Source organism: Microcaecilia unicolor, chromosome 1 (assembly GCF_901765095.1).
Source record: "Microcaecilia unicolor chromosome 1, aMicUni1.1, whole genome shotgun sequence".
Taxonomy (NCBI): domain Eukaryota; kingdom Metazoa; phylum Chordata; class Amphibia; order Gymnophiona; family Siphonopidae; genus Microcaecilia; species Microcaecilia unicolor.
This window is the reverse complement of record NC_044031.1, coordinates 103,567,286-103,588,049: the sequence shown is the minus strand read 5'-3', so window position 1 is coordinate 103,588,049 and position 20,764 is coordinate 103,567,286. Positions and strand designations below refer to the sequence as shown.

Genomic DNA, 20,764 nt, shown 5'->3' with positions numbered 1-20,764 from the left:
ATGTGAGACCTTTTTTTATGACATTCTTTAGTCAATATACACTTTTGACTTATTCATTCAGTAGAATGTTTTTAAATGGTTTGGGTTCAAGAGCCTAATCCTAAATATTGAAAATATGTCTTTTATTTCATTTTACATTATCTAGTTTCATGTGTTATGAAGCATATCTGTTAGATATATCAGATTTTATTTGTGTTTTTGCATCTATATATTGATTAATTTGTGTGGTTTGAATATGTTTAGTGTTTTTTTAATCCCTTGTTATTATTGGTATTTATGCATTATGGTATTCTTATCATTTTATTTTACATAAGAACATAAGTGTTTCTATACTGGGACATACCAAAGGTCCATCACGCCCAGTATCCTGTTTCCAACAATGACCAATCCAGGTCACACGTACCTGGCAAGAAAGAGACAGTGGATTTTCCCAAGTCCATCTTAATAATGGCTTATGGACTTTTCTTTTAGGAAGATATCCAAACCTTTTTTTAAACCCTGCTAATCTAATTGCTTTTACCACATTCTCTGGGAAACGAAATCCAGAGGTTGATTACATGTTGAGTGAAGAAATATTTTCTCTGATTTGTTTTAAATTTACTACTTTGTAGCTTCATTGCATGCCCCCTAGTCCTAGTATATTTGGAAAGAGTAAACAAATGATTCATGTCTACCCGTTCCACTTTACTCATTATTTTATAGACCTCTATCATATTTCCCTCAGCAGTCTTTCCTCCAAGCTAAAGAGCCCTAGCCACTTTAGCCTTTCTTCATAGGGAAGTTGTCCCATCGCCTTTATCATTTTTGTTTTCTGTACCTTTTCTAATTCCACTATATCTTTTTTGAGATACGGTGACCAGAATTGCACAGAGTATTTGAGGTGTGGTCACGCCATAGAGTGATACAAGGGTATTATAGCATCCTCATTTTTGTTTTCCATTCCTTTCCTAATAATACCTAACATTCTATTTGCTTTCCTCGCTGCCGCTGCACACTGAGCAGAGGGCTTCAACATGTCATCAACAATGACACCTAAATCCTTTTCCTGGTCGGGTTCCTCTTTGCACTTGTTCACATTAAATGTCATCAGCCATTTGGATGCCCAGTCTCCCAGCCCTTGATTTCATCAAGGAATTTTACCTCTCTAGCATTCCCTGATGTTACATTTACCCAGTCAATATCGGGGTAATTGAAATCACCCATTATTATTGTGTTCCCCAGTTTGTTAGCCTCTCTAATTTCTGATAACATTTCTACATCTGTCTGTTCATCCTGGCAAGGTGGACAGAAGTAATCCTATAATATCTCAAATGAAGGATTGTGCAATCTCCCTTCTTCACATTCTCACAGTGGTTGCACTCCAGCAAATCATGACAAACCTTAAAAACTTGAATATGATAAAAGCCCGGTTTTGGTAGAACTCAGTTTTGCTAATATATATATATATATATATATATATATATATATATATGAAATCAATTTACTGTCTCATGGTAATCACTGCCGTAAGCTTTGAATTTGTTCATATCTACAAAAATATGCTTCCTTCCCTGATCAGAGTACATACTCTACTATTAACTAACTGAATGCAAATGTATGCTTAGTGACCTGAGTAATAATATATGGTTTATAATTACTGTATATATAGATGTATGACTTGATAACTCTGAATGATGCTGGAATACTAGATAGAGGTGTTATCACTTTGACTGTGGTTATTCTTCACTCTGTACCTTATTATAATGTTTACTGTATTATCTCTGTTTTTCTTTCTCTTTTTGATACAACCTAAATATCAATATAAATATTTGGAATAAAAAAAAAAAAAGAATTGCAACCAGCTTCAACTTCATCTGTGCTTGAAAGTGACCAAACTCATCACTGTTCTGTTTGGCTGGAAACTAGTAACCAGTTCAACAAGCACAGGCAACTCTACTGTTCTCATAGATTGTATTCCCTGTACACAAAAATTTAAAGATGAGATGATCCACTGTTTGCGTGACAAGTTTTGCTATTTCATTTGGTTTACTGAGGAATCATCATTTAGGTCTCTCTGCCACTTTTATTTTTTACTTTTAACTGCAAGCATCAGAAATAACTAGGTAAAATTCTATAGACACATATACAGACTATCAATCTACGTTTCACATTAAAACTGACATATTATTGTAATCCTCAACTAATATGTAAATTGTAAGTCATTTTGATCTGAAACTTGTTTTTGGATAACAGTGGGATACAAGTAATAAAAACTGTTTAAAACATATTATACAGAGCATATATTTGACAGATGTACATACACAGACAAAGCATCAGGGCATGCACATAACTTATAGAATGATTTAAGTTACAAGCATATTTCCTGCATTTAGGCACAAGTGCTTAAGCCAGTTTTATTCAAATTAAAACACACCAAAAAAGCAAGTGTGGGGACTACCAATTCTATATAACTTTACTTACCAGCTTATTTTCGAAAGAGAAAGACACCCATATTTCGACCCAAATCGGGAGATGGGCGCCTTTCTCTCATGGGCGCCCAAATCGGTATAATTGAAAGCCGATTTTGGGCACCTCCAACTGCACTCTGTCGCGGGAACGAACAAAGTTGACGGGGGCGTGTTGGAGGCGTGGTGAAGGCGGGATGGGGGCGCGTTTATCGGCCCAGAAGCGAGAATTTAGGTCACTTTTTTTGGACCCTTTTTTTCACGAACAAGTCCCCAAAAAGTGCCCCAACTGCCCAGATGACCACAGGAGAGATTCGGGGATGACCTCCCCTGACTCCCCCAGTGGTCACTAACCCTCTCCCACCAAAAAAAAAAAGAACTTTAAAAACTTTTTTTCCCAGCCTGTATGCCAGCCTCAAATGCCATACCCAGCTCCATCACAGCAGTATGCAGGTCCCTGGAGCAGTTGTTAGTGTGTGCAGTGGACTTCAGGCAGTTGGACCCAGGCCCATCCCCCCCTACCTGTTACACTTGTGCTGCTAAATGGGAGCGCTCCAAACCGCCCCCAAAACCCACTGTACCCACATGTAGGTGCCCCCCTTCAGCCATAGGTGCTATGGTAATGGTGTAGAGTTGTGGGCAGTGGGTTTTCGGGGGGATTTGGGGGGCTCAGCACCCAAGGGAAGGGAGCTATGCACCTGGGAGTTATTTAAATTTTTTTTTTACTTTTTACAAGTGCCCCCTAGGGTGCCCGGTTGGTGTCCTGACATGTAAGGGGGACCAGTGCACTACAAATCCTGGCCCCTCCCACGACCAAATGCCTTGGATTTGTTCGTTTTTGAGCTGGGTGCCTTCGGTTTCCATTATCGCTGAAAACCGATACCGCCCAGCTCAAATCCGCCAAAATGCGATGCATTTGCCCGGCACAAACCGTATTATCGAAACAAAAGATGGACGCCCATCTTTTTCGAAAATACGGTCTGTCCCGCCCCTTCGCGTACCCATCCTCTGAGATAGGCGCCCACGGAGATGGGCATTCGCGTTCGATTATGCCCCTCTTAGTGTTCCAAACATCCAGAACTTCATCACAATTTTCTTATAACTGCAATGAGATAAATACTTTATTTGATTTTATGGGGATCATCAGACCTAACTGCAGTACACACCATATGAACAATTTTGTTCTGCCTTTTTCAAAGAAATGGTTGTGGTGCAAATCTTCATGAGATAACCCTGATTTTATATTTTTTTAGTTTTTTTGTAACTTTTCTTTTTAATATTTCAGTATCTCGTGGCTGCACATTATAACAGCATTTTAGAAGTTTGTGCTCCCGCATAAGGAAAAAATGGCCTTATGCGGGAGCACATGAATCATGTTATGAGAGCCTCTTCCTTGAGGAAGCTTACCGCGAAACCTGGCCACGTCGGTGGAGGTTCTCCTGCGGTCAAAGGCTGCCGCCGTGTAAAGATAAGTTTGTGCTACAATGCATGTTTCGTATACTTCTAAAATGCTGTTATAATGTGCAGCCACGAGATACTGAAATATTAAAAAGAAAAGCTACGAAAAAACTAAAAAAATATAAAATCAGGGTTATCTCATGAAGATTTGCACCACAACCATTTCTTTGAAAAAGGCAGAACAAAATTGTTCATATGGTGTATACTGCAGTTAGGTCTGATGATCCCCATAAAATCAAATAAAGTATTTATCTCATTGCAGTTATAAGAAAATTGTGATGAAGTTCTGGATGTTTGGGACACTAAGTAAAGTTATATAAGCCAGTTTGATGGCATGTATTTTACCTGTTATGCTAGTCTTTTATAAAGGAAAGTAGGCATCTTGGGGCCTATATAAAGCACACTGTTATATGATTGTCCTCTACATGACTTTGAAGAGTGTCCTTATGAATAGTGTTCCCTCTAAGCTGTGCACTCACAGGTCAGAAAGGGAGCACACACAACTAGCAACTGCGCACACAAAATGTTTGCTGGCTTTCTTTATTGTGAACATAGGCTATAGGTACACATTGAGTCGAGGCTGAAAACTTATGCATAAAATGATTTTTATATGCACATGGGCCAACAAAAAGTAGACAGAACATTGTAAGTACAAGGAATTTTCTGCTAGACTAGTTCTAGAGGATATATAAGTAAACACAGTGCTTTAGCTATTGTCCCAGAGAACTGCATCTGGCCCCTAAGTTTATTTAACTTACCTAGAATAAGAAATGGTGCATTTGCAACAGTAACAACGAATGGTACTCCACAAAACATCATCAATCCAAAACTGGTCAACACAGCTAAGCCAGATGAAAGAACGCCAAATGTGGCAACCCAGATTTTGTTTCTCACACAGTCCAACCTGAAAGTTGTAAAAAGACATCTCCAGTGACATTAATCTAACATAATAATACTTTAAACACAATAAATTACCTATACTTCAGCACAATCAGTGCGAATGATATCTGTATTCACTGCTGTAGCAATCACTCTTTTACAAGTATCTGGCCATTAATACAATGAATTGTCCTACAAATAATTATATGAGTGTTGAATGAAAAATAATACCTCTGCCTCTATAATTCATCAACAAATGGCAGCACTGATGTGCTACACATCGTGTTCATTTGTTCTTGAAATCTAAGACTTGGATGTTTTTCAGCCATAATAGAACAAAACAAAACTGTCCAGGACTAAAACTAAGACTTTTTCAGCTAGACCTGTTTTTAGAACGAATAATGCACAAAAAGGTGCCCTAAATCAGTGTTTCCCAAGTCCAGTCCTAAAGTAACCTTGGCAGTCAGGTTTTCAGGAAAGAAGCGTATTCCCGCCAGCTCAGATATTTTTCTGGTGGGGATTGTGAAGAACACTTGGTACCCACCCATTTCTTGCTTAGGCCCACTCAAAATCTGTTGTTTGGCTACACCCCTGCTTTTGAATGCTTATTTTGTTTGCACACAAATATGTCAATATCTTCTTTAGCACAAAAAACGTTCTTCCTTTAAAATATTTAAGTTCTTTTATTACAATAAATATATCATATAAAACAACTTATGCTATGCAAGTTCCGGAACTCGCCCAGTCACACCCTTCACTTCACCACCCATTCACATAAACCTTGTGTGGACACATTTCTATATCTCCACAAACTGTGTACATGCTCCTCAATTGTTGTTTCCTCAATTTCAAATCTTCCACTTGTGTCTTAGATATTGTCCTTAAAGGTTCAAATTATAGTCCTTGTAAATCATGAAAATCTTCTAAATCACATCAAGCAGGAGCACAATGTTCACAACAAAGTCTCTCCAGCACTCTTCTTGGAGTAGTGTTATTTCAGCAGAGTGAATCAGTGCAGTGTGTCAAGGGCTTCCTGGAATTTACATACTGTTTCCAGACTTTAAGCACCTTCTAACTCTTCACACCTTCTCTCTTTTGTTCCTTCTCTCTTTTGTATCTTCTTGAGAACATTAGTCAACAAACACTTATCTTTAAACAATCTGTGTTATGTCATGTCCAGGATCAGAGCCAAGCCACTGCTGTGCTGGCAGTCCACACACCAGTCACTTAACCCTCCATTCCCCCTGGTACAAAATAAATACATGTATAAAATATGTAAACTGCTTTGATTATAACTACAGAAAGGTGGTATATCAAGTCCCATCCTCCCTCCTATAATAGAAAGAAGGAAACTGATGCAAGATGGAAATACAAAGTTCTCTGCAACTCTTAGCAATAAATTGAGGTGGGGAGAGCTCTAGAATTTGTAATCCGAGTACATGGATGTTTAAATAAAGACGGTATGTTGGCATTTTTTCTTTCTTCTAAGGATGTTTCTTTGTGGTGCTGGTTCTGGTTGTAATGCCCCCTTGTGAGTGTTCCTGGGTTCAGGGTCAACCTGGCTGGAGTTTCATCAAGCCCTGAATTAGTTGCCACTGTGCCTTCAACACCACGTGTGCCCCAGAGGCCATCTGCCTCCCTCTGAGCATGCTCCAAAGGGCTGCTCCATCATTGTCTTGCCTCCTGGGGTCCCTTCTCTGACAGGCTCACAGCTCAGCTCTTTTGTGAGTTTATCTGTCTCTCTCTCTCTCTCTACTACTACTACTACTATTATTTAGCATTTCTATAGCGCTACAAGGCATACGCAGCGCTGCACAAACATAGAAGAAAGACAGTCCCTGCTCAAAGAGCTTACAATCTAATAGACAAAAAATAAACAAAGTAAGCAAATCAAATCAATTAATGTGAATGGGAAGGAAGAGAGGAGGGTAGGTGGAGGCGAGTGGTTACAAGTGGTTACGAGTCAAAAGCAATGTTAAAGAGGTGGGCTTTCAGTCTAGATTTAAAGGTGGCCAAGGATGGGGCAAGATGTAGGGGCTCAGGAAGTTTATTCCAGGCGTAGGGTGCAGTGAGACAGAAGGCGCGAAGTCTGGAGTTGGCAGTAGTGGAGAAGGGAACAGATAAGAAGGATTTATCCATGGAGCGGAGTGCACGGGAAGGGATGTAGGGAAGGACGAGTGTGGAGAGATACTGGGGAGCAGCAGAGTGAGTACATTCATAGGTTAGTAGAAGAAGTTTGAACAGGATGCGAAAATGGATAGGGAGCCAGTGAAGGGTCTTGAGGAGAGGGGTAGTATGAGTAAAGCGACCCTGGCGGAAGACGAGACGGGCAGCAGAGTTTTGAACCGACTGGAGGGGGGAGAGGTGACTAAGTGGGAGGCCAGCAAGAAGCAGATTGCAGTAGTCTAAACGAGAGGTGACAAGTGTCCCGTCTGTGGCCGTGCCACCCTTCAGACTTACCCTGTTTCTGGGAGTCAGTGTCTGTGCTGGCTTCTGCTTGTCTCTGTGTCTGTGTCTGTCTTAGGTTCTCTCTGGCTCTGTGTGCTGATTGCCCTACTGAACCTCACCTGTGTGGGCTATGCCTCTTCCAAGATGGCTGCCGCCTCTTCGTCTCTGCCAGTATCCACAATGGCTCCCGATGTTACTTTCTATGGGATGCCTGCTCTGAGTGTCAAGCCTCTGTTTGGTTGCAAGGTGATTGCTGCACCTGTGGCTCTGGTGTTGATGGGCTTTATTAGTCACCTGAAGACTACAGTCCTGGCCTTTGTATCTCATCTCATCTAATCTCATCCAAAGGTCCTGGAGTATAGAGTGCTCTGTACCCAGCGTCAGTGTTTGCTCTGTGTGAGTGTTCTGTGTTTGTTTCCAAGGTATGACTAGTTAGCTTAGGCACCGTCTGGCTTGTTGCCTGTGCATAGCTTTACTAGTTCTCTGTGTTTGTTTCCAAAGTATGACTAGTTAGCTTAGGCACCGTCTGGCTTGTTGCCTGTGCATAGCTTTACTAGTGCTCTATGTTTGTGTCCAAGGTATGACTAGTTAGCTTAGGCACCGTCTGGCTTGTTGCCTGTGCCTAGCTCTACTAGTTCTCTGTGTTTGTTTCCAAGGTTTGACTAGTTAGCTTAGGCACCGTCTGGCTTGTTGCCTGTGCATAGCTTTACTAGTGCTCTATGTTTGTGTCCAAGGTATGACTAGTTAGCTTAGGCACCGTCTGGCTTGTTGCCTGTGCATAGCCTTACTAGTTCTCTATGTTTGATTCCAAGGTATGACTAGTTAGCTTAGGCACCGTCTGGCTTGTTGCCTGTGCCTAGCTCTACTAGTTCTCTGTGTTTGTTTCCAAGGTTTGACTAGTTAGCTTAGGCACCGTCTGGCTTGTTGCCTGTGCATAGCTCTAGTTCTCTGTGTTTGTTTCCAGTGATAGCCTAGCCAGCTTAGGCACCGTGGGGCGTGTAGCCTGTGCATAGCTCTGCTAGTTCACTGTGTTTGTTCCTAGTGTTAGACTAGCCGCCCTTGCTAGTCAATATCCCAAGACTGTGTTTGTTCCTAGTGTTAGACTAGCCGCCCTTGCTAGTCAATATCCCAAGACTGTGTTTGTTCCTAGTGACAGACTAGCCAGCTTAGGCCCTTCTGGCTTGTAGCCTGTGTTAAGCTCTGCTAGTGTTCTGCGGTTGTGTCCAGGGCATGACTTGTTAGCTGGGGCACAGCTTAGTTGTTAGCTGGTGTATAGCCTTCCAAGTCTCCTGAGTTTGCTCTGTGTATGTTCCTGTGTATGACTGGTCTGCCTGGGTATAGCGTTCCTATTAGCCTGGGTACAGTTTACTAGTCATTGTGTTGATTCCTGCCGACTGCCAGAACCCAGACAGTTCCTGCTTGTCTGCCTTGCCTTCGCCTAGGTGCCAGGGGGCACTCCTGGATCTTCATTCCTGCTGTTCCTGTAAGTCCTACCGGCTGCCAGAACCTGAGGGCTCAACCCGAGGGAGAAGGCAGTCAAGTGTAGGTGAAGCCTAGGTCCAGGGTGTTCCAGTTCCGCGGGTTCCGCTCCAGTGTGTTCCAGTCCAGCGGGTTTCACTCCTGTATGTTTCCGTCCAGTGGGGCCACTCCAGTGTGTCCAGCCCAGTGGGCCCCACTCCAGTGCGCACCCGTCCGGTGCGTTCCAGTTCCGAGTGTTCCGGTGTAGTACTCCAGTCCGGAGTCCCGGTCCAGTCTTATCTCCTCTCTACCTGGAAGGTGATTTTGCCTAAAGGACTCACAAACCCCGCGCTCCCGGGGAAGAAGCCTGAAGGTATGCCAAGGTCCTCGAGAGCGCGGCAAGCGCGTGTGGCGCGACAACAAGGGTGTGGATGAGGGTTTTGGTAGAGTGCTCGGAAAGAAAGGGGCGGATTTTACGGATGTTGTAAAGAAAGAAACGACAGGTCTTGGCACACTGCTGGATATGAGCAGAGAAGGAGAGAGAAGAGTCAAAGATGACCCCAAGGTTTCGAGCTGAGGAGACAGGGAGAATGAGAGAGCCATCAACAGAAATAGAAAATGGGGGGAGCGGGGAGGTGGGTTTGGGGGGGAAAATGAGAAGCTCAGTTTTGGTCATATTTAATTTCAGGTGGCATTGAGACATCCAGACAGCAATGTCAGACAAGCATGCTGAAACTTTGGTTTGGATGCAAGGTGAGATATCAGGGGTAGAAAGGTAGATTTGGGAGTCATCAGCATAGAGATGGTAGGAAAAGCCATGGGATGAGATTAATGAACCAAGGGAAGAAGTGTAGATAGAAAAGAGGAGGGGACCAAGAACAGAACCCTGAGGTACGCCGACAGGCAGAGGGATAGAAGTAGAAGAGGATCCACCAGAGTGAACACTAAAGGTGCGGAGGGAGAGGTAGGAAGAGAACCAGGAAAGGACAGAGCCCTGGAATCCAAGTGAGGACAGGGTATCGAGAAGTATGCTGTGATCGACAGTGTCAAAAGCAGCGAAAAGATCAAGAAGAATGAGAATGGAATATTGACCTCTGGATTTAGCCAGTAATAGGTCATTGGAGACTTTAGTAAGCGCAGTTTCGGTTGAGTGGAGAGGGCGAAAACCAGATTGTAGTGGGTCAAGAATAGCATGTGAGGAGAGAAAATCAAGGCAGCGGCGGTGAACAGCACGCTCAAGTAATTTGGAGAGAAAAGGAAGGAGGGAGATGGGTCGGTAATTAGAGGGACAAGTAGGGTCGAGTGAAGGCTTCTTAAGGAGAGGTGTGACCACAGCATGTTTAAAGGCAGCAGGGACAGTCGCAGTGGAAAGTGAGAGGTTGAGAATATGACAGATAAAAGGAATAAGAGCAGGAGAGATGGCATTAAGAAGGTGGGTGGGAATGGGATCAGAGGAACAGGTGGTACATTTTGAGGAAGAGAGGAGAAGTGTAGTTTCCTCAATAGTAACTTCAGGAAAGGAGGAAAGGGAATGAGGGGAAGGAGAGAGAGGGGAACGGACTAATTGAGGGAGAGGTGGTGAGGTAGAGAAAGCAAGGTTTATCTTTTGAACCTTGTTGTGAAAGAATTCAGCAAGGGTCTGAGGAGATAATGAAGGGGGAGTTGGGGGAGGGGCACCTTGAGGAGAGAGTTCAATGTGGTGAAGAGAAGTCGAGGATTAGAGCCAAGAGAGTTGGTCAGTTGGATATAATAATCCTGTTTGGCACGTAAAAGAGCAGATTGCAAGGAGGTCAGCATGAACTTAAAGTGTAAGAAATCAGCAAGGGCCCGAGATTTCCGCCAGAGGCGTTCAGCGGAGCGGGTACAGGAACGTAGGTCGTGGATATTAGAAGTCAGCCAAGGTTGAGGTTTTGTACGCCTTACAGGGCAGGTCATCAAAGGTGCAAGAGTGTCTAAGGCAGAGGATAGAGTATTGTTGTAAGAAGAAACAGCCTCGTTGACAGACGTGGATGGTGCCACAGTAGAGAGGAGGTTTGAAACATGGGAGGATAGAGATGAAGGGTCAATATCGTGAAGATTCCTAGATAAATTAGATAAGATAGGACGGGACTGGGAGGGAGGAGATTTAAGTGTGAAAGTTATAAGATGGTGATCAGAGGAGGGAAGATCAGAGGCAAGGAAACTAGAGGGTGAACAGTTGGAGGAGAAGATGAGATCAAGACAGTGACCATTTTGATGAGTGGGGGAGGTGGAGCATAGTTGGAGATTAAAGGAGGACGTTAAAGCGAGTAACTTGGAAATATAAGAGTTGGAAGGATCATTAGCAGGAATATTAAAGTCACCAAGGATGAGAGAGGGGGAGGAAGGATCATGGAAGAAGGCAAGCCAGGCGTCAAAGTCACTGAAAAAGGATGAAAGGGACTTATCAGGGGGACGATAAATGACCGCTATTCGAAGAGGCAGAGGAGAGAAAAGGCGGATAGAGTGGACTTCAAAGGAGGAAAAACAATGAGATTGAGGTGGAAGAAGGGGTTGAAATCTGGAGGAGGGAGAGAGAAGTAGTCCAACACCGCCCCCACGGCCAGCAGGGCGAGGAGTATGTGAAAATAGATAACCGCCATGGCACAGGGCTGCGACTGAAGCAGAGTCATCAGAGCAGAGCCAGGTTTCTGTTATGGCGAGCAGATGGAGGTGACGCGAGATAAAGAGGTCCTGGATATAGGCGAGTTTGTTACAGATAGAGCGGGCATTCCATAGGGCGCAAGAGAAGGGCAGAGAAGAGGAGGGGAGTAGAGAAATAGAGATGAGGTTAGAGAGGTCGCGGTGAGATCTGTAGAGTTGGGATAATAGTTGGTGAGGGGGGCCAGGATTGGGATTGATGTCACCGGCTGAGAGTAAGAGAAGGAGGAAAAGAGAGCAGAGGAGAGTAGGAGAGGTGTGGCCACGAAGGCGTCGAAGGCGAGAGGTATTTAGGTGGAATGGGGAAGGCAAAATGGACGGAAGAAAGAGGCGGAGATTAAAAGCCAAGAGGGAGGAAGAGGGTAGGAGAGAAGGTGAGGTGATGAAGTCGATGGATGGGCAGTGAGTTCCTGTAGCGGAGAGAGGTAGGGGGTGAGGGAAAAGATTAGGAAGGGACAGGGCTAGGAAGAGAATGTGAATAGGGGCCATAAATGACTGAGGTACTTTAGCAACTGGGAAGAAGATTAGATGTATAGAGAAAAATGCCCCGCGCGCCGTTAGGCACCCGGCACCTAGAGCGGAGGCCCTGAGTGGATCGGAGTGGACCTGGGTGTCACCCCGGAGAAGGCTGTAAGGATATGCAGATGAGCTGCAAGTCCTCCACAGCACCTGAAAGGCAGCCGGTGGTAGAGCTGGGCACCTCTCAGCTGAGGAAAGGCTTACCAGGGGTTAGGCCGAAGCCTCTCTCTCTCTCTCTCTCTCTCTGATTCCAACCCTTCAGAGCCTGACATCTGCAGTTTCAGGTTTTCTCAATAGAGAGAAACCTCCCCTCTCATCCAAAAGACCAAGCGACCAGAGATCCTGCACAGAATTTCTGTACCATTGAATGAATGATATGTCTGGAACCCCAGGAAGTCATGACTAGACTACCTCAATTATATTCTTTCTTTGTCCCTATACTTCCCTGTCCAGTATCTCCCGTTCTCATATCCCCACAACCATCATAAATAAGTACATCCATGTCCTTGCCCGTCCTGCTCACTACTGCAATACCCTACCCACCCCCGTCCCCCACCACCTCACCATCGCTCCTGTCCTCCTCCTCCTTCCTAGCTCTTAACCTTCAACACCTCCTTCCTGCCATTAACCCTTCCCCATTCCTCCTAAGCGCATCCCGCCTTCGTCGCCCTACCTCCCCACCCTCCTCCGCACTCTCTTGCTCCTTCTCCTGCTATCCGCGGGAGACATCAATCCCAACCCAGGTCCCCCACACCTGTCATCGTCTTATCCATGCAAACGATTCCGCGATGTCTCCAATCTCATCTCTATTGCCTTCCTCCCCCCCTCTTCCCTCCCCTTCTCGTGTGCCCTGTGGAATGCCTGCTCGGTCTGCAACAAACTTTCCTTCACCCATGATCTCTTCATCTCCCATTCCCTTCAACTGCTCGCCCTAACTGAAACCTGGCTCACCCCCGACGAGTCTGCCTCAGTCGCGGCCCTATGCCATGGAGGCTATCTTTTCTCTGACTCTCCCCGCCTAGTTGGCCGCGGAGGAGGCGTCGGGTTACTACTCTCGCCCTCTTGTAGTTTTCAACCCCTCCTCCTACCGCAGTCTCACTGCTTCTCATCCTTTGAAGTTCACTCCATCCGTCTATTCTACCCGCTGCCACTCAGAGTTGCAGTCATTTACCGCCCCCCTGAAGTCCCTCTCTTCCTTCCTTACCGACTTCGATGCCTGGCTCTCTGTTTTTCTTGAACCCTCATCCCCGTCCCTCATTCTTGGAGACTTTAACATACACGCTGATGACCCATCCAACTCTTACACTTTTCAGTTCCTCACTCTGACCTCCTCCTTCAACCTCCAACTGAGCTCCACCACCCCTACTCACCAAACTGGCCATTGCCTTGACCTTGTCCTCTCCTCTACCTGCTCACCCTCCAATTTCTGCACCTCAGCCCTTCCTCTCTCAGACCATCACCTGATCACCTTCACACTTCATCACCCTCCCCCTCAGTCCCGCCCAACACTAACCACTGCTTCCAGGAATCTCCAGGCTGTCGACCCTCCCACTTTATCCTCGAGTATCTCTGATCTCCTCCCTTCCATTATGTCCTCCGAGTCTGTTGACAAGGCTGTCTCCGCTTACAATGCCACCCTCTCCTCTGCTCTGGACACCCTTGCACCATCCATCTCCTGTCCCACAAGGCATACTAATCCCCAGCCCTGGCTGACCCCTTGCATCCGATACCTTCGCTCCTGCGCCCGATTGGCTGAACGCCTCTGGAGGAAATCTCGTACCCATACCGATTTCATTCATTATAAATTCATGCTATCCTCCTTCCAGTCCTCCCTATTCCTTGCCAAACAGGACTATTACACCCAATTAACTAATTCTCTCAGCTCTAACCCTCGTCGTCTCTTCGCCACCCTTAACTCCCTCCTCAAAGTGCCCTCCGCTCCCACCCCCCTCACTCTCTCCTCAATCACTGGCTGACTACTTCTGCGACAAGGTGCAAAAGATCAACCTCGAACTCACCACCAAGCCACCTCCTCCTCTTCACCCTTTAACCCACTCCCTCAACCAACCAACCCAGGCCTCCTTCTCCTCTTTTCCTGTCATCACCGAAGAGGAAACCTCGCACCTTCTTTCCTCCTCGAAATGCACCACCTGCTCCTCTGATCCCATCCCCACCAACTTACTTAACACCATCTCTTCTACTATCACCCCCTCCATCTGTCATATCCTCAACCTCTCTCTCTCCACTGCAACTGTCCCTGACACCTTCAAGCATGCTGTAGTCATGCCACTCCTCAAAAAACCATCATTAGACCCTACCTGTCCCTCCAACTTCCGCCCCATTTCCCTCCTACCCTTCCTCTCCAAGATACTTGAACGCGCCGTTCACAGCCGTTGCCTCGATTTTCTCTCCTCTTATGCCATCCTTGATCCGCTTCAATCTGGCTTTCGCCCTCTACACTCGACAGAAACAGCACTATCTAAAGTCTGTAATGACCTGTTCCTTGCCAAATCCAAAGGTCACTACTCCATCCTCATCCTCCTCGACCTATCCGCCGCTTTTGACACTGTCAATCACAATTTACTTCTTGCCACACTGTCCTCATTTGGGTTCCAGGGCTCTGTACTCTCCTGGTTCTCCTCTTATCTCTCCCACCGTACCTGCAGAGTACATTCTCATGGATCTTCCTCCACCCCCATCCCGCTCTCTGTTGGAGTTCCTCAGGGATCTGTCCTTGGACCCTTTCTTTTTTCAATCTACACCTCTTCCCTGGGCTCACTGATCTCATCTCATGGTTTCCAATATCATCTTTATGCTGACGACACCCAGCTCTATCTCTCCACACCAGACATCACTGCGGAAACCCAGGCCAAAGTATCGGCCTGCTTATTCGACATTGCTGCCTGGATGTCCAACCGCCACCTGAAACTGAACATGGCCAAGACCGAGCTTATTGTCTTTCCACCCAAACCCACTTCTCCTCTCCCTCCACTCTCTATCTCAGTTGATAACACCCTCATCCTCCCCGTCTCATCTGCCCGCAACCTCGGAGTCATCTTCGACTCCTTCCTCTCCTCTGCTCATATCCAGCAGATAGCCAAGACCTGTTGCTTCTTTCTCTATAACATCAGCAAAATTCGCCCTTTCCTATCTGAGCACACCATCCGAACTCTCATCCACTCTCTCATTACCTCTCGCCTTGACTACCTACTCCTCACTGGCCTCCCACTTAGCCATCTATCCCCCCTTCAATCCATTCAGAACTCTGCTGCACGTCTTATCTTCCGTCTGGACCGATATGCTCATATCACCCCTCTCCTCAAATCACTTCACTGGCTTCCGATCAGGTACCGCATACAGTTCAAGCTTCTCCTACTAACCTACAAATGCACTCGATCTGCAGCCCCTCGTTACCTCTCTACCCTCATCTCCCCTTACGTTCCTACCTGAAACCTCCGCTCACAGGACAAATCCCTCCTCTCAGTACCCTTCTCCTCCACCGCCAACTCCAGGCTCCGCCCTTTCTGCCTCGCCTCACCCTATGCTTGGAATAAACTCCCCGAGTCCATATGCCAAGCCCCCTCCCTGCCCATCTTCAAATCCTTGCTCAAGGCACACCTCTTCAATATCGCATTCGGCACCTAACCATTATACCTCTATTCAGGAAATCTAGACTGCCCCAACTTGACATTTCGTCCTTTAGATTGTAAGCTCCTTTGAGCAGGGACTGGCCTTCTTTGTTAAACTGTACAGCGCTGCGTAACCCTAGTAGCGCTTTAGAAATGTTAAGTAGTAGTAGTAGCAGTAGTATATAATATGTAAGCCACATTGAACCTGCTATGAGTGGGAAAGTGCGGGGTACAAATGTAACAAAAATAAAAAATAAAATAAATAAGATAAATATTCTGGTGAGGAGTTTTCCCTGACCTCATAATCAGCTTTGGTTACCTTTACATAGTGTATGTGCATTATTAACCCCAACTTTATCAACTTTAATAGATAATCCTCCCTAAAGTGTGCAAATGTTAATCATTTAGTGCCCATTTTACCACGCTGCGGTAAAAGGAGGCACACAGTGGTGTCAGCACGCAGGTGTGTCACGCTCTGACACCCCTTTTTTACCACAGCAGCTATTTCCCGGGGGAATCCTTACTGCCACCTTTTTAGGAAGTAGTAAGGGTTCCCTTGCTAACCTGGCACAGAAAAAACAAACGGCACGTTGGAAATGCCTGATTGTAGTAGTAGTGTCTGATTGGTGCTTGCCAACACCTTGGTAGCTATACTGCGGTGTTGTAAAAGGTACCCTTAGTCTGCCTTTCCTTACAGTAATGTTATTTTTAAGAAGCCTACTGCCAGATGAGAATGTCACTTATAAAGTTAAATTCTCTTTCCCAGAAAATTTACTTCAGCCAGAGAGAATAATCTGTCTTCCAAAATAATTTTAACCAATGATTTCTTCTTTTCTGTCTGTTTCTCAAAAGCCCCCCTTTTTTAGGGAGGTGTCACGGGTTTTGCTGTTAAGGCTGAATATTCTCATTGCTGATGCTAGGGACGTTCCAGGACTTTGCTGTGCAGACAGCCCAGGGGGTAACTGACTCCTGTTTTCTTACCATAGTGTTACTTTTACCCATAGAGGCCTGCTGTTGCACTGGGGCCTCCTATCTGAAGTTTTCTTCCAGATACCAGAGACAGACAGTTGCATTATGTGGATATAATTTTTTTACTTTTGTTAACAGGGCATGGTCATTGTTGGGTAATGTCACTAACCGGCGTAACTGAACTCGTGGATCTTGAAGAGGCTTAATTCTTGTGTGCTAGTGAAATTATTTTAAACATTTGACCGGGCTGTTGGTCAGGTAAAACTCCCAGTGTGGGAAGGCTGCAAAAGATACCAATCCTGGTGCTTTCATTTTTTGCCTGTAATCAGACCACCATTTTCCCTATTTCTTTCCTTGGTCCCTACTAAGTATACGTGGAGGGGCATAATCGAATGCAAATGCCCATCTCCATGGGCGTCTATGTCCGAGAATGGGTACGTGAAGGGGCGGGACAGACCATATTTTCCAAAAAAATGGGCGCCTATCTTTTTTTCGATAATACGGTTTGTGCCGGCAAATGCATTGGATTTGTGCGGATTTGAGCTGGGTGGTTTCGTTTTTAAACGAACAAATCCAAGGCATTGGGTCGTGGGAGGGGCCAGGATTCGTAGTGCACTGGTCCCCCTCACATGCTAGGATACCAACCGGGCACCCTAGGGGGCACTTGTAATAATTGAAAAAAAAAGTTAAATACCTCCCAAGTCTATAGCTCCCATCCCTTGGGTGCTGAGCCCCTCAAATCCCCCCCCCCAACCCACTGCCCACAGCTCTACACCATTACCATAGCCCTTATGGCTGAAGGGGGGCACCTACATGTGGGTACAGTGGGTTTTGGGGTTGGTTTGGAGGGCTCCCATTTACCACCACAAGTGTAACAGGTAGGGGGGGATGGGCCTGGGTCCACCTGGGTGAAGTCCACTGCACCCACTAACAACTGCTCCAGGGACCTGCAGACTGCTGTGATGGAGCTGGGTATTGCATTTGAGGCTGGCATACAGGCTGGAAAAAAAAGTTGTTAAAGTTGGTTTTTTTAATGGTGGGAAGGGGTTAGTGATCACTGGGGGAGTCAGGGGTGGTCATCCCCGATTCCCTCCGGTGTTCATCTGATCATTTAGGGCACTTTTTGGGGACTTGTTCGTGAAAAAAAGAGTCCAAAAAATGACCCAAATTCGCGCTAAAAACGCCTTTCTTTTTTTGATTATCGGCCGAAGGCGCCCATCTCTCCTTGGCCAATAAACATGCCCCAGTCCCGCCTTCACCATGCCCCCGTCAACTTTGCCCGTTTCTGCGACAGATTGCAGTTGAAGACGCCCAAAATTTGCTTTCAATTATACCGATTTGGGCGCCTTTGCGAGATGGGCGCCCATCTCCTGATTTGGGTCGAAATATGGGTGCTCATCACTTTCGAAAATAAGGCTGTTATTATCCTTCACTTAGTTTTCTGAGTGAGTGAACAAGATCCTAGCATTTCCTCCTTCTATTTTTCCATAATCTTCTCCTTTCTTACCTCTTCACTTTCTTGTCAATTAGATTACTTCTTATTATCATTTCATCCTCTGTTTTCTCTTCATGATCGCCCTATTCCTCCTTCTGGTATCACATTTGCCATCTCTCCCATTTCATCATTCCCCTCTTCTTCTTTCCAACTTCTCACTGTCGTTCTCTCTCTTGCTTTTCTCTTTCCATGCTTCAATCAGCTACTTTGATTTTCTACCTATAGTATTATTCATTCATTCTTGATATACTACCTTTCTGTGGTACAATTTTTATATATGGCTCACTATTGAAGCAGTATACATAAATTCAGCTCCCCCTTGATCTCCACAAACCCAACCAACTGACTAACATAGTACTAACTTTTTGATTTTCAGCACTTCTCAAAGGCTGCAGTAGAAGGAGAAGAAGGCTTTGCTTACATGCTGGCATTGGGATAAAACAGAGAAGGCCATAAGCTGTTGCCAGCAATGGAAGGATGCAGAGAAGGTCTTCTACTGGTTCTGAGGGACAGAGAACACCATCTGCTGATGTCTAGAGGTGAAGAATATCTTATGCCATGCCAGTAGTAAGAGAAGGCAGATAAGGCCCCCCACATGTTCCAGAACAGAGAGGCCTAGTTTTAATGCTGAAAATGTAAGGAAGAAGAGCAGGGCTGTGCCAACACAGTAAGCACGGTAAGCGCCGCAGGGGGGGCGCCTGCCTTCAAGGGCGCCGCGCCTTCGAGCTGTATTAAAAAAAAAAACTTACTCCTCCACTCCATCCCCGATTCCCCGGTGCTTTAAATTTACCTCGGTCCGCCTCCAATGTCTGCGCAGCGTCAGTGAAAGCACTGCCTGTCTGACGTCTCTCCACCAGCCTTCCCTTCGTTCGTTTGTTCCCTCTGTGTCCCGCCCTCAAGGAAATGACGTCAGAAGAAGGCGGGACACAGAGGGAACGAACGAGCGAAGGGAAGGCTGGTGGAGAGACGTCAGGCAGTGCTTTCACTGACGCTGCGCAAACGTCGGAGCCGGAGGCAGAGAGAGGTAAATTTAAAGCGCCGGGGAATCGGGGATGGAGCGGAGGAGGCTCAGGCCAAACCCAGCTATTTCCTCTATCGCGCCCCAGACGGCAGCTTGGGGGAGCAGCGCTCGGCTCTTTGGCACCGCCCAGCTCTTCATGTGCCTTGGAGCCAGGCAGGTCCGGGGGGGTCACACGTGTGCGTGCGCGCCAACTGATAGTCTGCAGGGGGGCGCCAGAGACCCTAGGCACGGCCCTGAAGAAGAGAAGTCCTGTGTTGGTACCAGGAATTTGGAAAAGACCCTGTGCTGCTGCCAGTAGACATAGGAGGAGAAGACTTCACACCAGTGCTTGTGATGGGAATAGGTGGATTAAGTACCAGACTAATGCCATTAGTGAGGACAGCAGGAACCATAGGAACAAAGTAGCTAGGTACACTTTCCGGGCCCATGCTACAGGCTTCTTTCTCTTCTGTGCTGTTCTTTCTCTAAATAGGACATATCTAAAAGAGAAAAGGGAGTAGCCAAGGGAATCAGGTGCTTGGATTACTTGCTCTCTCTCCATAGTAAACAGAGTAGTAGGGTACAGATATGTAGGTGGTGGAGTTAAATATAGTCACATGTAATAAAGGAAGCATGAACAGTGGTGATGGAAACGTGGAGGGGCATATGACATCTTCGGGGCCGGCTCCGCAAAGGGATGGAGCCAACCGTATTATCGAAAAAGATGGCCGGCCATATTTTCTTTTGATAATACGGTTGGGGCCAGCTAAATCTCAACATTTAGGTCAAATGTTGAGATCGCCGGGTTTAGAGATGGCCGGCTTCAGTTTTCAGCCATAATGGAAACTGGGCCCGGCCATCTCAAACCCGACCAAATGCAAGCCCTTTGGTCGTGGGAGGAGCCAGCATTTGTAGTGCAGTGGTCCTCCTCACATGCCAGGACACCAACCAGGCACCCTAGGGGGCACTGCAGTGGACTTCAAACATTGCTCCCAGGTGCATACCTCCCTTACCTTGTGTGCTGAGCCCCCCAACCCCCCCAAAACCCACTTCCCACAACTGTACACCATTACCATAGCCCTAAGGGGTGAAGGGGGCACCTACATGTGGGTACAGTGGGTTTTGGGGGGTTTTGGAGGGCTGAACATTTACCACCACAAGTGTAACAGGTGGGGGGGGGGATGGGCCTGGGTCCACCTGCCTGAAGTGCACTGCACCCACTAAATACTGGTCCAGGGACCTGCATACTGCTGTCAAGGAGCTGGGTATGACATTTGAGGCTGGCATAGAGGCTGGCAAAAAATTGTTTTTGTTTTTATTTTTTGGGGGGTGGGAGGGGGATGGTGACCACTGGGGGAGTAAGGGGAGATGATCCCCAATTCCCTCCGGTGGTCATCTGGTCAATTGGGGCACATTTTGACACTTGGTCCTAAAAATAAATGGACCAAGTGAAGCCGGTGAAATGCTCATCAGAGCCGGCCATCTCGTAACCACGCCCCCATCCCGCCCCGTCCCGCCCCCTGTATCCTGCCGTGAAGTTTGGCTAGCTCCGCGATGGAAAGCAGTTGGCGCCGGCCAAAATCAGCTTTCGATTATACCGATTTGGCCGGGTTCAGGAGATCACCGGCCATCTCCCGATTTGTGTCGGAAGATGGCTGGCGATCTCCTTCGAAAATAAGCTGGACAGCCACATGCGATAAATCTAGCATTGAAATATTTGGCTTGAAAAAGAAACCAGTGGGTGAAATGGTGGCCCCATCGGGTTATTCTAAAAAGATAAGTTTTT

General features: G+C 46.3%; 1 protein-coding gene across 1 annotated transcript in view; it reads right to left on the bottom strand.

The window, feature by feature from the left end:
- The window catches only part of LOC115460071 (patched domain-containing protein 3-like), a 31,733-nt gene that overhangs the window by 4,775 nt on the left and 6,194 nt on the right, over positions 1–20,764 (bottom strand). Inside the window, exon 3 of the mRNA XM_030189916.1 lies at positions 4,661–4,806. Coding sequence (XP_030045776.1) covers positions 4,661–4,806 — 146 coding nt within the window. The remainder of the gene's footprint in view (positions 1–4,660; positions 4,807–20,764) is intronic.